The sequence below is a fragment of the Fukomys damarensis genome, unplaced genomic scaffold, assembly GCF_012274545.1.
Source record: "Fukomys damarensis isolate Sample0158 unplaced genomic scaffold, DMR_v1.0_HiC HiC_scaffold_15, whole genome shotgun sequence".
NCBI lineage: Eukaryota > Metazoa > Chordata > Mammalia > Rodentia > Bathyergidae > Fukomys > Fukomys damarensis.
Window position 1 is genome coordinate 62,133,990 of NW_022900927.1, and position 15,557 is coordinate 62,149,546.

Below are 15,557 nucleotides of genomic sequence, written 5' to 3' on the forward strand. Positions count from 1 at the left end.
TTTTTTTTTGACAGAGGTATTAATATACTATAATTTCAGGCCAGTTTCCTTATTTGTTGATCCTTCATTTTGTTCCCCAAAAAAGGCTTTAAAGCTGTTGTTTCAAATTAAGACTTTCTTTTCAGATTTTGGATGAAAGAAATAGATTTCTGCCGACAGATTCTCAGCTGACACCGCGTTCTGTCCATAGCTTCACTTTATTTTCTGGAGAGCACTGCAAAGGATTCCAACTTCACCTACAAAAAAGGGCGCCGTTCAGATAGCCCATGGATACAAGGACAAACACCCCTCAAGTTTTCACCTTGGGCAGAGTCCTGAGGGATCCGAGGGACACTGGAAAAGCCACCCGTCACTCCCAGCTTCAAGCCACTCACCGCTCAGGTATGGAGATGGCACTGGGACAGGGGTGGTGTAGGAAGTGCTCGGGCTGCTACTGGAATTGGCTCCCTCTCTCCGTGGGCCATTTCTCAGGAAGGTCTTAGTGGGTTTCTCCCCGGGCAAACTGAGAGCTGCTCTGTTTCCTTTTTATCTGACATCAGATGCTTCAAGGAGCTAAGTAAAAAGTGTCGCTGTACAAATCTCCTCTCTCAGAATCTCCTGCTGTCTTATTACCAGGACAAATTCCCAAGATTTAGCACAGATTGACTAAATTTATTCTAGGCCTATAACTCAGGACTACTAAGCTGCAGACAGCTCTCCCTGTGATTCTGCAACACTGAGAACTCAGCCTAGATTGTGAGATCCCTGGACAGAAGGACTGTGTAATCAATTCCATTTGTGACAGGGGCCCTGGGGATACAGACTTTTCCCAGAAGCGTGAGAGGCCTTGGAGAATGAGAAGCTTCACTCCCTCAATCTCAGAGACCAAAGTACAGAGGAGTGATGAAAACTTACATAAAGTCACATAGCTCTAAGAAGCCTTTGGTTTCTAAATTTGCTACTCTGTGGTCTTAGAAATTTTCTTATCAACAATAGCCAATGGCCAGGGGAGTTATTCTTGCCTTTTCATGGGAAATGAGAAAGAGTGCAAAAACAGCTATTGCTTCACCCTGGTGTCTTACACACCAGCCTCAGGAGCACCTTCAGTGCGTGCATCCCTCGAAATTGATTTCCAAGACAGAGTGAGCCTGGGGGGGGATCAGCCTTGGGCTTTTTCAAGATGTGGAGTCACAGGTAGCCACACCTAGGGTGCAAAGACTACCAGGGCCAGTTGTGTGCAGCACAAGTGGCACAGGCAATGGTAGAGGACACTTCAAGCCCATCTGCCCTCCTGGACATTACACAAGGCAGGAACTCCTCCCTTGTACTCTCCCCACCCTGTAAGTCATCTCTTCACTCAGTGGCTCTTGTGTGCCCAATATAATTTTTAGGAATGGGGCTGGGGCTTTGACAGTGAACCTGGTGTGACTCTGCTCAGGTCAACAGTTATACAACACTAGTATAATGATGACTCCTTTGTGAGTGACAGATGAAGGAATGTAAAGACACTAGAATGACATCCAACCCAGTCCTCTTACAAGAAGACTTAGCAGATGAGCTAGGTCCCGGCCTCTGCAAATGGATGGAGAAAGTATTTCAAACCAAAGAATGGTACGGGAAAAGCCCTGGAAGTAGGATAGAGCACAGGAAGTAGAATTAATGTTGCTAGAAAATAATTTGAAGGGCCAGAGGCAGGACCAGGTATGAACAAAGTAACCTGTGGTTTCTGAAGAGCAGTAGTGTAATATCCATCATCAGGAGGAGTGAAGGGCAGGGACCTGTGCTCCTGTGTTGCTAATAAGGTAAACCGAAAGCAACACTTAGGGGATGAGACTGCAGGCAGAGTGACAGCCATTAGACCCTTAGAGGAGAGGGATGAAAAAGCAAAGGGCAGCGGTGAAGCTGAGGGTGACAGCCAGGCATGAAAGGTCTTTTAGTGGTAGGACAGAGGATGGAACCTCAGAGGGTCCAAAAAGAGGTGCTCGAGCCAATGGAGCCATTTTGCCAAATTTTTCTCCCCAGTGAGACTTTCTGGAGAGATGCTTTCTCCTTAAGTCAATATTTCATAGTTTCTGTTGATCCTAAAGTGAGGGTGAGAAGACATAAACCTGTATTTCCTGGAAAGAGAGTGTGGCCATGTAGGGTGTAAGCAACTCACTGTTGATGGAGTCTGCCAAAATCTTCAGCTGCTGAGCATTGTCCAGGACTTCAATCCTCTGGGTATAGGGGTCGTAGCGAACTGAGAAGGGTCGTGGGATTGTGGCAGCGAAGTTCCTGAAAGCAAAACCAGGGCCTGAGTGAAAGGTGTTGTTGGAATACAAATTCTCGGGTCCATTTTCCTTTTCTGTTAATGCTGAGAATTCACTGAAACCAGGGCTGCTGGAGCCAGGCTGAGGAGGGAAGTGGAGCTTTAATAGGGTCTCTTGGGGTGGCTTTGTGTGTGCCTATGTTACCCACACACACACGCACACATGTACGGATTCAGTCATCTCACTCCAAAAAGACAGAGACAGCTTACAATAATGACACAGAATACAATAAAGTCATGTGTTATTATTAAATAAGCTCAAGAGAGTAAAGAAAACCTAGCATAAGAATGCAATGGAGGGAGAAAAAAAGAAAGCTCTGAGATGCTGGATACAAAAGGAAATACAGCTCTAGAGAGCAGAAGAGAACACTGTGCTGATGGTGACATTTAACTCAGACTGTGTAGTCCCAGTGGCTCTGTCAGCAGAGGTATGAGAATAGCTAGTTTAAGGCCAGCCTGGGCAGGTTTGAGATCTTGTCACAAAAAGGGGATGTAGCTCTGTACAAAGGTCCCAGGTTCAATCCCCACCCCTGAAAAATATCCAATAAACCAATGAACCAAATCTCTTGTATCCCAAGAACAATATTAAATCCTAGCTGCTCTAAACTCCTTTGTAAGTATCATTCCTAATTTAACCTTCACAAAAACCTTAAGAAGTAAGTACTGCTACTATCTCCATTTCTCGGATGAGGAAACCAAGCATGGGAAGTTGACTGCTAAGGCCACGACCGTCTATAAGCTGCATACCTGGGGATGAACCCAATGATTCTTGCTTTCTTGCCATCCCAGGCATTATTCCTGGCTTAGGGAGAAATTCCCCTTGAGTGCCACTGTGAGGGACATGAGAAAATACAGAAAACTGGAAATTCCAAGCACATCACAAATATTATTTTTAAGTTGGCCCCCGGTGAAAATGGGAGCTGCTGGACTGAAGACAGTGATGGAGGAGGCGGGAAGGCCTCGGGGCAGGAGGTGGTGGGACCCCGAGGACCTAAGTCAAGCTGCTCCAGCTCCAGTCCTACCTCTGCTGCTGCTGATGACTCTGTGACCCTGGGAACAACTCCCCTGTCTGCGCCTCCCTTTCTTTTATTCCTCTGTAAGATCCAGTAATTCTTGTGATGGCCAAGAGGGGTGTGGCAAGCCCTGTTGGAGTTCAGGGTGCTGCTGGCAAGTACTAGTGGGATTCTGAAGGAAGATGAATGGCCCAGCGGACCCCACCATGGCTTCTCTGCAGGAGACTGGGGCTGCGCAGTGCACATGCATATCTTGCTCCCTGTAGTTCTTTTCCCCTTTCCTCCCACACAGCACTTCTTTTAGGCTTTGAACAGTCACACCCCTCCCTGTCCTCACAGGATGTGTCCCAGGTGGGGCCTCAGTTTGGGAGCTCAGCCCCTCAGACCAGGACACAGCACTCAATCCAAACTGAGCCCAACTGGAAACTGAGAGTGGTAGGAGCTGCATCCTCAGAAAGTCCAGACTTTCCTTGCTTTGAACCTTGTTCTATGTTCCTCTGGACCCCTGAGCCCCGTCTCAGCAGAATAGCACTTTTGTGGAGGTCTCCCTGGGCCCTGGGCCCTGGATGCCGGCAGAGGAGCTGGAATGCACTGCCTGGCAGGTGTGGGTCTTGCTAAACTCTTCCATCACCGGCCGTTTGGGGAGGTGTATCAGGGGGCATCTAGAAGCGATCTCAGCATGACGGAGTGCTCCACCACAAGCCAACCACTGGGCTGAAAGACCTTGAGTGACTTACTTCAACCTCCTCTGGAGTTCTGCATCCTCAACTGCAAACTCTGAAAAGTGAAGTAATGAACAGAGGAAAGCAATTGAGACAGATTTAGGTATGTTAATAGATATCAGGCCTGCACCACTCATTATTATTAATAATTATTATGAGGTTACCCAGGTGGGTAACACGCATCCACTAAAATCCATAGTCTGAATGTGGCCCTAGGAATGGCAGGATGAAGCCTGTGGGGACTGGAGGAAGTAGGCTCCTGGAATAGAGTGTACTAGGAGAAAACTAGAAATATAGAGCAGGAAGGACCAAGGGAGGTCCCTAGGAGGGGAGAGAGGAAGTCACTGTGGGCCACACTCAGTGTGCCTGTGGGCCAGCACTGTACATTTGCAATGGGCCCAGTGAGTGCAGAGCTGAGGCACCCAGCGTCATAGGACAGAGACCACATGGCCGGTGCTTCGCCCTTCACTGATGAGAGATGACAGAAGGTGGGGTGGTAGTGGTGAGTATCGGGCTATGAGTGGCCAAGGATTCCCTCTACTTGGCCCCTTTCCTGTTGGAATGAATCTGGGCTGAGGGTTCTAGGGCTTCTAGCAGGGCTCCCCCCACTGACTGCCTCTGGCTGCACTATCCTCACCAAGTGTGCACTGAGCACTGAGCCTGTATCAGGCACAGGCAAAGGCAGTGTCAGGGTTCATATCCAGATGTCACCAAGGGCCTCACGCATCCAGAGGTGTGGCTTCGGGGAGGTGACTGCATCACGGCGGCCTGATACTCATCACTGGACTACCCCACCGGTGCTGACTTTTGGTCAGCAGGGGGAATGTTTGGAAGAGGAGCATGTGGCCTGGAAGGGCTCACCTCTCCCTGCTCTTCCCTTCCCTCGCTATCTGCTTTCCCACTGCCACGCCGTAAATCCTGGCCCCCCTCTGGGCCACTCTTCCCTGAGCCCACTGACTTTGGACTGAAACCCTATAGACTGTGAGCCCAAAGATACCTTCCTCTTTCTGTGTGTCCCAGCAATGAGGGGAGTAGCTGAGACAAGCAAGAAACAGAAAGGCTGGAGATCACTACTCTTCTGGAGCTTCACTTGTGTATTCCATTAGAAGTAAAGAAGTGTAAGGAGAAACGGAAGTCACAGCAGTGCTGACAGGAGGGTGAGTACAGCCTGGGGCCCCATCCGACGATGACATCATGGCCCATGGGATGTCACAGAGACTCACAGTGTTCAGTGTATCCAATGGAGTCAGAGAATCCACTGCTCTGCCAGTCACACAAAAGCCTGACACGGGCAATTAGATCCAGTACACAATACTCGATGATGATCGTAAGTGACTATGTCACTGTTTTTTGCGTTTACCATATATACTTTTAATCATTATTCTAGTGTCCTCCTCCTACTATGAAAGCAAAACGTTTATCATGAAACAATATGGCACATCATGCCAACAGCAGCCTCACACGTCCTACGTGTACCATGTCCCTTGATTACATCATTTTCTCTGGTCCTTGATTAGTCTTGTGTGGTTTCGTTCCCCCTGGTCTTAGAAGAAAGGGGCTGCACCTCCTGAGTGCAGTGTAGCCATGGTGTGTCCTAAGCTACAGCACCTGGGTTTGCGTACATAAGGTCAGATCACCTACTGCTACGATTCCCGGACACATCCGTGTTAGGCAGTGCATGATCAAAAGCTGGCTGGGGAAGGACAAGGAGACCTTTGGGCAAAGACGGAAAAGAGATGAGAGAGCCAGTTCTGCAGGTGTCTGGGAGGATAAAGAGAGGAAGGTACTTTGCGGGGTTGGAAACCTTTTCGGACTGATTTGGTAGGGGAACTTTTGTGGCCATTCTGTACCCAAGCGGATGCAGGACTGGAGACCGTGTCCACACTGAAAGAGATCAGGGCAGGATTGTCTGCAGCTGGAGTGTCCAACCTTCCAACAGAGGTGGGAAAAGGTGCAGGTGGATAAGGTGGGGGCGTAAACTCCCCCTGCTGCACGAAGTTATATGTACCTGGGGGTCAGGCCAAACACCCCCAGACAATATGAGCAGCCTGAGTCAGAGGACCCAGGGAGCTAAGGGGCCTCCTCACCTCACTTTCTCCTTGGCATCACTGAAACTCTCCGCCACGTAGTAGAGGGGCTGGAACTCGGTGACGGTGTACGGCTGGACCGCCATCTTCTCCAGCTCCAGGGAAAGGAGCTTCGGCTTGTTAGACAAGCAGTACTGTGGGCACATGGTGAAAAGCTCTGTTAAATCCAGACTGGTGGTCCCTGCTGCGTGCCACCCCCTCTGCTTCCTTGCACACCCCAGCCCAAGTGCAGGGAGCGATGCTGCAGAGACCACATTCAACCCTTTAGCTCATCTAAAACCAGGGTAGTAAGTGGCAAACTCATTCTAATCACTTTCAAGTAAGGAGATTGACTGACAGACACTGCGTAAGCAGCCACCTTTTCCAGGAGAATGGTGTCCCTTACCGACACATTCACGTCCATCTTTGGTCCCTGTTAAGGTCATACCTGTAATTCACCGAAGGATGACAGGAGCCCAGCACCATAGGCCTTGATGGAGTCGCCTTGTTTGCAGAGCCCAAACTCCACAGTAAACCAGTAGATCTAGGATGGAAAGTCACGCTGAGTGCAAACCCTAGGAAGGGGGAAGGCAGCAAGCAGCCCCAGACCAAGGATAGCACTGGCCAGGTGGGCTGTCCTTTAAATCCATGTGATATTTCTCCGGTCCTGTGTCTCACCCTACCCCATCCCCTGTTGAACTAAGGAGGTGGCTGAACCCAAGGTATGACAGGAAGCTCTGGAAGGTACTAAGGAGCCTCCCAACATACCCCAACTGGCTCCACTCTCTTTATGATGCAACTTCTCCATTCCTTCTGCTTTTACTATGTGGCATAGAGTGCTATGTTACTTAAAAATGTTCTTAAATTAGCAGGAGTTGTCAGGTAATCCCACCAGGCCCAGATGCTGGAAGTAGGGGATTCAGTAGTGAAAGAATCAGTGCAGGTTCCTCTATGCTAAAAACTGGGGCACGGCTGAAGCCAAGCACTCCGATAACTGAGTCATTCTCTTTTGACAGCTCCCAACCCAGCACGTCCTAGATGCCCGGGCTGAGCAATAAAGTCATGGGGTCCTGGGGCCAGGAGGGATCCGGACTCACTTGGCTGCTGGAGACACAGAGTCCTGGAGAGTTGGTGGGAGGCCCCAGTTAAGTGTGTGTTGGAGCAGAGAACGTTAAACCTGGGAAGGATTGGCTACCTCAGTAGCTCTGACTTCCTCACATGCAGGTGAGGCAGCCAGCTTATTCAGGGCACAGAAAGAAGCCGGGACTGATCCCAGCCCAGTGTGCCAGTAATTTGATTTTTTTTTTTTTTTTAGAACTTAGGTTGACAATGGGTCTGTTAACATTCTCATGGTAGTTCACGCCATTGTCTGAGTTCCAAGTTCATTTTTTGACTCAGAATAAGAAATGTATCCAGCTGCTTCTTGCATCTCTGTAGCACCTCCTTTTAAAATCCATGTTGACACAAACTGGACCCTTCAGATGCCCATGACTCACTTTTAAGATGGCGAGATGTACACAGCTGCACCCATTTTCAGAGACAGGGAAGGAAAATCCACCTGCCCAGGGTCTCAGAACAGATGTGAGAGAAACACTGGGCCCAGAAAGGATATCCTTTCTGTTGAGCTGAGTTCATAAAATCTTCTAAGTTGACACATTTTAATGGTAGATTTGCATTTATTTGCAGCCCTTAATTCCAGTATAAATCTTTATTTTTCCCATTTCCAGCCTGAACACTTTATAAGACATGTGGTTCAGCATCTGGGAGGGGATGCTCTGAAAGCAGGAAGGAATCTGCCTTCTAGGCAGGTTTGCGGCTTCCATAGCTCCAGTCCTTGGATTTACTTGAGAGAAGGAGGAATTTGGGGAAAAGAAAAAGCCCCCTCCATTCCTACTCTGAGAAAGGAAACGGCCTAATGCTGGTCTCATGCAAAGAGACAGATGTAAACTTTCCCTCTCCAAAGCTGTGAACCCAGCCTCGCCTTTATGTCCGAAGGATCTCAAGGACTATTACTACAGCTTGCTGGTATTTTCTAGAACGCTGCTTAAAGTCATGCACAAACATCTGCATGCAGCAGAAAAACCAATTCATTAAGCATCAGTCAACATGGAGGTTTTACTCGTGCAAATGTAACCTGCGCATTCCGATTTTTCCCCCATGCCCTGGCTTCCAAAGAAGGAGCAGATTTTCAAAGACCCACAGGCCACAGCCTCCCACCACCCTCCCAGGGAGTGATGGGGACTCACAGTGGCCAGTTTCTCGATGTACTCATCAGGGGCGCCCAGTGAGGCAAGGCCGATCTCCTGCAAAGGTGGACAAACAGAGTCACCAGCACGGCCCGTCTTCTACTCGGTGCCAGAAGAGACGAGTGGCCCGGTGCTTCCAAGAGTGCCCCAGAGACCCGCGTGTTCTGCTAAGTCCTCCCGGCCACACATCCTAGAATCACAATGCCCAGAGCAGCAGGGAGCCTTCACCGTGGCTTATGTCCTCTGCTACAGCTTACAGGTGGGGAAACTGAGGCACATGGGGGCGGTGACCTGCTCGAGGTCACACAGCTGGCTAACTCCAGTCCTAGGGCACAAGCTGTCCATTCCGGGAGCACTGAAGTCTTAGTCAAGAGCCCTGAGGCAGCACAGAGGGACTGGCTGAGGGTCCATGGCCCTGCTAGTATTTACACAGCTAGAGATAAAATGTCAGGGGTCAGGGACCCCTTCCCAGCACAGCTCCAAACACTCCAACTTCTACAGCACTCACTTCAGCCTGCTGTGCGAGTGTGTGCCTGTGTGTCTTTCCAAACACACCCATCCATTCATTCTGAGAATATTTACTGAGTGCCTTTCTATGTGCCAGGTAATATACGAAATAGATGAAGACCCTTGACTTTGTGGTCTGTAGTAGAGACCAACAATAAATCGTGGGCATCTACACGGATCTGTGAAAAAGTGATGCATTCCTCAGAAAGAAGAAACGAGGAGAAAGGGACCAGGTGAGTGAGGAGTTCTGGGGACTCTGTCGAAACGCTTCTAAAGCTCACCCACGACATGCAGTATCTTTACTCTGAAGTTGGTGCTGAGCCCCAAGTTCACTTCTAATTGTTCTGCTGGGTCCCCATTCTTCCACGAGTAGCAGGACCGGCAGAGAAGGCCTTAGCTGCTCTGCTTCTGCGGAAACTGAGTCACGGGTAGCCCGGCAAGTCACTCCAGGTCACAAATGTGGCCAGTGCGGAGTTGGGCCTGTGTACATCAGGGGCGTCCTTCAACTTTCTATAATCCCAGCTACCCAACCATGACCACGGCCTGAGGCTGATTCTCAGAGCCTAAGAGAAGTGGTAGGTTTTGTTGTTGTTTTTTTTCTCATCCCAAAGCATTGTGGTTGAGCTTGCTCACTACTGGGAACGGTGAATCAGGTCTAGGTTTCTGTTTTGATGGTAAGGATGAGAAATTTGGTTCTTTATTTATGTATTTACTTACTTACCTTGTCAACTATACATAAGATTATTGGCTTTGGATTCTCAGCAAACATCATCTTATTTAACTCAAATATCAGGCGTGATCAAAACTATTGTGAATTTTTAAAAATTTAAAAATTCGTTACAGTAAAAGGCACACTGCCACGAATACTCCTCAGAATCCTCCCCCGGCTTCGAACACATGGATCCCATAGTTCTTGCCACTCTCTGCAGCAGCTCTGGAGTCCTCTCTCATGAGGGTCTTTAGTTGTGTTGTCACGGCTGCCGTCACGTCTGGAACTATTCCAACACATGTACTCTCAGTGGTCATTTTGACTTTGGTGGAGCCAGAAGTCACACGGTGCCAGATCTGGTGAATATGGTGGATGAGGGCTCCCCACAATGTACTGGGGACTTTGAGCTGCCTTTCTGCTGGATGACATGCAACACCAGTATTCACCATATTTTTTTTAATCATCCCTGGCATATTTTTGATCCATCCTCGTATATATACAAAAGATTGTCTGACAAAGTGGAAAGTGGCAAAGTCCCTGAGGAGAGATGACTAGATGTGGTGGCATACGCCTGTAATCCTAACACGTGGGAGGCTGAAGCAGGAGGATTTCTGTGAGTTCAAACAAACCTGGACTCTATCGTGAGTTTGAGTCCAGCCCGAACCGAACTATCTAGTGAGACCCTGTCTCAAAAAGACAAAGTGAGGACAGTGTGGGAGGGAAGTGCTGGGAGGACACAGAATAGGGAACGAGGACTCCTGCCTGGAGAGGCTCTCACGCTCTTGCTGGTAGATGAGTGGGCTTCGCAGACCGGGCCGCATGCGTCTCATTCCTAGGCTGAGCAGTTCACCCACCGCAAGCCCTTCTCCTTGGACGAGGCATGCAGCTCCCTCCTCGTGCGGAATCACAGAGCTGCACCGGTTCCCACCTCAGCAGGGCATGTGGGGCCCCACTCTGTGCCCGAGGCTAAAAATACCCATTGCGTACCTGGGAAAACTGAGCAAAGCTGCGGTCTGAAAACAAGGGCACGTGTCCCAGCAGCTCGTGGCAGACGTCCCTGGAAGACAGAGCACAGAGCTGCAGCAGCGGGGGCCTAGGAACCTCGTGACGGGGTTGGGATGGAAGAACCACCTTTGTTGTGAGCACAGAAGGCACCTAGTGAACCGAGGACACAAGCCCTTCCCATCCCAAGTCCTCTCCTCGGTCAAGTCTCAGCGGGGACACAAAATACACTCGGTTATCCCCGGTGGGATCTAATACACACAGTGTACTCTTCTCTGAGTCTGGATGGAGATCAGAAGGCAGGAAAGAAAGGCCACCTGTGTTTAACACTTGCAGAGCCACGTCCATTAGGAGAAGGTCTTTTCTGACCAGCAGTAGTGAACTTGGGGAGGGAAAAATGACTTGGGGCATCCTACTGTTTTTGAAATATAAATTTCTATCAGACTAAGGCAATGGCTAAACCCCAGGGTAGAAAGCAGAGTGGCCAGCCGCTGTCCACCTCCAGCTCAGACCCAGGCCGAGCAGAGTGGAGCCGGTGTGACCCCGATGTGCACTTAGGAGGGATGACGGCTGTGCTCACCCTGTCCCATGTGGAACTCAAAGCTCTGCCTTGGAAACGTGACTGGGACCTCTTGTCCCCAACGCCCAGGGGCCTAACCCACTGGTTCACAGGGTACTCGGATCTGTGTCCAAATGCAGCGAATTTTGCAGAGAGAACCCCGGGAGTAGGTGAGTTCCTCTCCCACTGCTATCATCCACCCATCCAGGCAGAGTCTGGGTGAACTCCAACCTCTTTCGGGGAGCAGGCGGGACCGAGGCGGTACTCACGGCTCGGGTGTGTACATGGGCTTGGACCCGTGCCTGATGTACTGCGTGCAGTGGAAGACTCTGAAGGCCAGGCCGCCCAAGAAATCTCGAGAAGACAGCAGGCCGGCCACGGGTCGGAGGCGGAATCCGGTACACGCTGGGGAGCAAAGAAGAGCAGCAGCTCCAAGCCCGCCCTGCAGAGCTGGGCCCAGCAGGCGGAGGCGCAGTTTGTGGGACCTCAGGCTGCGACCAAGCAGGCGCCAGGCAGTCTCGGCCCCACGGGTCTCCCGGTGGCTGATGCAGGTCAAGCGAAGTCACACTTGCCAGCCTCGGTTTTCTGAACTTGCTTTGGGACGGACCAGGCACCAGAAGAGGCCCGAACAGGAAAGGCCCCCCACCCGGAGCCGGGCCGCAGGCAGCAGCTCGACATCCAGCTCCAAGGCTGCTCCTTGGGGTGGAGCACTTGCTTCCCACTTCCGGGGGTGGAGCGCGGAGGGGATTGCGGCTGTGCTTCCCCGAGGAGTGAGGAGTGATGGAGGCCGGGCCTGGCTTCTGCTTGGGCCTCAGGCTCCCCAGCTAGACAGGGGTAGAGAGTCGGTGCTCTCGGGGGAAATCACTGCCCCCTGCCTCTCTCTCCCAGGTCCTGTAAATGCCACTGGGCCCCTACTCAAGGGGTAAATCCCGGAAGATCCACCTTGACAAATAGCTTTACCACGTAGCTTTTTCTAACCTTTCTTTACAACTCATCATCTCTCTGGTTTCTATAAGGTGTGATAAGAACATGGTGAATGTTTACAGTGAAAATTTTAAACACACATTGCCATGAATCCCCCTCAGAATACACTCGCCTTGCAGCCCACTTATCCCATGGTTCCTGCCGGTGTGGGGGCCTCTTCCATGTACCCCAGCTGCAGTCTCCTCCCCTCCTCCGAGTTTCCCCAGCGTCTCATCCCAGAGTCTCGCAGCTCTGCACAGACGTGAAGCTAAGGAAATTCTTCCCTTCACTTCTATAAAGCTCTGCTACGTCTCCCTGGTACCCCTCACTCTTCCTGGCACACAGGATGTGGCCAGCGTTGAGTCCGTTGACTGTTGGGATTTTGCGGAGCTATTACCTTCTGGACAGAGAAGAAAATACCTATGAGGGGTGATGCATTTATTTATTTATTTAGGTACCATGGATCAAACTCAGGACTTTGCACTTGCAAGGCAGGTACAGCACCACTGAGCTCCATCCCCAGTGATGAGGGATGATTAGAAACAAAAGGCAAAACAAAAAAACTCAGAGCAAAGAAAACACTGCCAGGGGCTGGGAATTTAGCTCAGTGGTTCTGCTGCCTACCTTTCAAGTGCAAGGACCAGAGTTCGATTACCGGCAACCAAAAAAACAAAACAAAACAAAACAAAACAAAAAACAAAAAACAGAAAATATTGCCAGGAACGATGGGAACAGTGTGTCCAGAGTAAAGGTAGAGTATGTTGAGAGGTTTAATGGAAGTGTGACTTTTACTATAATGAAAAAAACAAAACAACAACTAAACACTCAGCAGATGTTTTGGTCACCCCGTGTCTCTCCCGGAAGTGCTGTGCACAGCCCAAAGGCACACAGCTGGCCGCGGTGCCTTCCCACCCTGCCCTGAGAAGCCGCGGGCCATAGTCTTCCTGTGGCCAGTGACAGCCGTTAGGCAGATTCCCCAGCTGGCGAAGGTCAAAGGCAAAGCCCAGAACAGCACAAGGACAGCTCAGAGCACTCGCACCTCCCCACACTGGGCCCAGTTCGGGGCCTGCGCCCCAGACTCACTCTGTAGGAACTGGGACACGTCTTCCAGCTGGGGGATATTGTCTTCGCGGAAGCTGCAGCACTTTTCCAGGAGTGGGAAGATGTGATTGTGCTCGTGGCAGGCGTGGGTTTTATACAAGGACTTCAGGGTCCTGAACACCGTCCCCCATGTTTTCTTCTCCTCCTCCGTGTATTCCACCTGGGGAATGGGCTGCCCGCTGGAACATGGGCGCAAACAGGCGTTGTTAAGTTACTTGGAAGAGAAAAGTTCCACTTCTGGATACAGGAAATGCCCTGCTACAAGACTAATTTCATTAAACGATGATACAAGCTCTCAGCTCACTGGGTACACTGAGGATTTGCTCTGCTTTTGGGAAACACTTGGCCTTTCTGTTCTTCTAGCTCCCCAAGTGTTTGCCCAAGGGGTCTCCCACCCACCTTCCTTGCGGGGGCCAGGCAGGTACCCTCCAGGCAGAAAGCAGCAACTATACTGTAGATCATTCTCTTTTTTTTGTACTGGGGATTGAACTTGGGTCCTTGTGCTTGCAAAGCAGGCGATGGAACCACTGAGCTAAATCCCTAGCCCCTATAGGTCGTCTTTTGAAAGGTCCCAAGCTGAGTTCTGAACAGGGAGAACACATAAAAGCCAAACAGCCTGGCCTCCAGGGACAGTGGCCTCCCGGAGCTGCAGGCCTTATTGCCTCGAGGCCCTCCTGCCCTTCACAGTTACAGCTTGCCTGAAGCCAGGAGAGAAAGGTCCTGAAAACTTTCTTTCCACAGAAAGGTGGGCAGGGGTTAGGAGGAAAGGATGAATTTTTGTTTAGGAGTCGAAAGCAAGATGATTCACAGTGTCTTTTGGTGGCCAGCAGAGATTGTGAAAGGGCATTAGGTGAGCTCCTGCCTTACCATGCGTGGACCAAGGGCTGTTGGAGCAGGAGAAATGGGCTCTGGGAATAGAGACTGGTTCAACACTCAGCCCCGCCGTTTCCCAGCTGTGTGGCCTTAGACTTTGTAAATCTTTCTGAGCCTCAGTCCCTGCCCCTGTGACATGGGCTAATAATAAATACCCATTTACAGGGGGTGGACAAGACCAAGTGAAATGCAATGCTTAAAGCTTCTAACATTGTTACTACTGATCAATAATAACCATTGGGTGACTGATCACTATCGTTGTAAGTGATTCTCGTTTAAAAAGAAAGACATCTGACAATTTGGAACACATTTCAAGAAATGGTCACCCTGGGTGACATTTGTTGTTCCAGGGACCCAACAACACGTCCCAATTCACCCAGTACAACATCCTTCTCCACTCTCAGATTATGAGGGGCAAACACCAGGAGGCTCCACCCCCAGCGCCAGAGGTGGTCAGGTGACCAATTTGGCCAATCAGAGAGTCTCATTATCCTGGCCACAAGGATTGGCTGAGAGCTGGCCTGCTGCCCTAGTCTAGCAGGTGAGACTCACAGAGCTCTGGTTGAGCTCGTGGGAAAGACACAAGTTCTGATTGAACGGGGGGGGGTGTCAGCCTAGAGATGCTGGGGTCCACCCCCAAGACAGATGAGACCCGTCCTGAAAAGAAGGCCCTTACAGAGGGCAGTGAGCCAGGGAGAGAAAGAGACACAGACCTGATTACAGTGATTAAGCCTAAACTAAAGATCTGTAGAGCAGTTAGCAGTGTCTCAGGCACACAGCGAGGAGCAGCCGTTACTGACTTGCTGCAGAGAATCTCTCCATGGGGCAGAGGGGAGGACTGAGAGGTCATCCTGAGTTCCTCTCCGAGCATCTCTTCTGATTCCCTAAACCCAGGGTCAGGGTCCCCAAACACTAAGACAGCTCCCGAGAACCCCAAATAGCTAAGACATTCTCTTCCCAAAACAACATTTGGAGGGGGGTACAGGGGATCGAACTCGGGTCATTGTGCTTGCGAGGCAGGAGGCAGAACCATTGAGCTAAATCCCCCCGTCATACAACATTTGATATTTGCTTTTTCTTTTGGCTAAAATAGAGTGGAGTAGGAGCGGAGGACCCAAAGAGAGAAAACAGGAGCACCCACAATCGCCCTTCACAGCCGGGTCGGAACACGAAGCCCGACAGGACAGGAAGCCCAGCTGGCCAGAAACCGCCAACGGTGCATTATGTTAGTAAAGCAGCCGTCCCTTCTTGAATGTAAATGATTTTCTTTTCCTTCTTCCGGGTTTAATGTGGAGAAAAGCAGAGGCAGTTTCCTTCGGGACTACAGTCTTTTATAATTACTTTATATGCTGTATAATTAGACCACAAAGCTTGGGAGAAAGCTGGGCCCCAGCACAGTGGGTAACTTTGTTTTGTCTAGCAGCATTTTAAAAACACATGTTATTGAAGGGATGGCTTGATTCCTCTCTCCCTCTCTCTCTCTCCCTCCTCTCCCTCCCTCCCTCCCTC

The 15,557-nt window shown here is 50.3% G+C and overlaps 1 protein-coding gene across 3 annotated transcripts in view; it reads right to left on the reverse strand.

Annotated features, from left to right (window-relative positions):
* Positions 1 to 74: 74 nt before the first annotated feature.
* The window catches only part of Pah (phenylalanine hydroxylase), a 55,573-nt gene continuing 40,090 nt past the window's right edge, over positions 75 to 15,557 (reverse strand). For all 3 annotated transcript variants that reach the window (XM_010631345.3, XM_010631347.1, XM_010631348.2), the window contains exons 6-13: positions 13,158 to 13,354; positions 11,381 to 11,516; positions 10,538 to 10,607; positions 8,335 to 8,391; positions 6,537 to 6,632; positions 6,110 to 6,243; positions 2,138 to 2,253; positions 75 to 236 (exon numbers count right to left, since the gene is read on the reverse strand). In XM_010631345.3, coding sequence (XP_010629647.1) covers positions 193 to 236; positions 2,138 to 2,253; positions 6,110 to 6,243; positions 6,537 to 6,632; positions 8,335 to 8,391; positions 10,538 to 10,607; positions 11,381 to 11,516; positions 13,158 to 13,354 — 850 coding nt within the window. In that variant the 3' untranslated portion in view covers positions 75 to 192. The remainder of the gene's footprint in view (positions 237 to 2,137; positions 2,254 to 6,109; positions 6,244 to 6,536; positions 6,633 to 8,334; positions 8,392 to 10,537; positions 10,608 to 11,380; positions 11,517 to 13,157; positions 13,355 to 15,557) is intronic.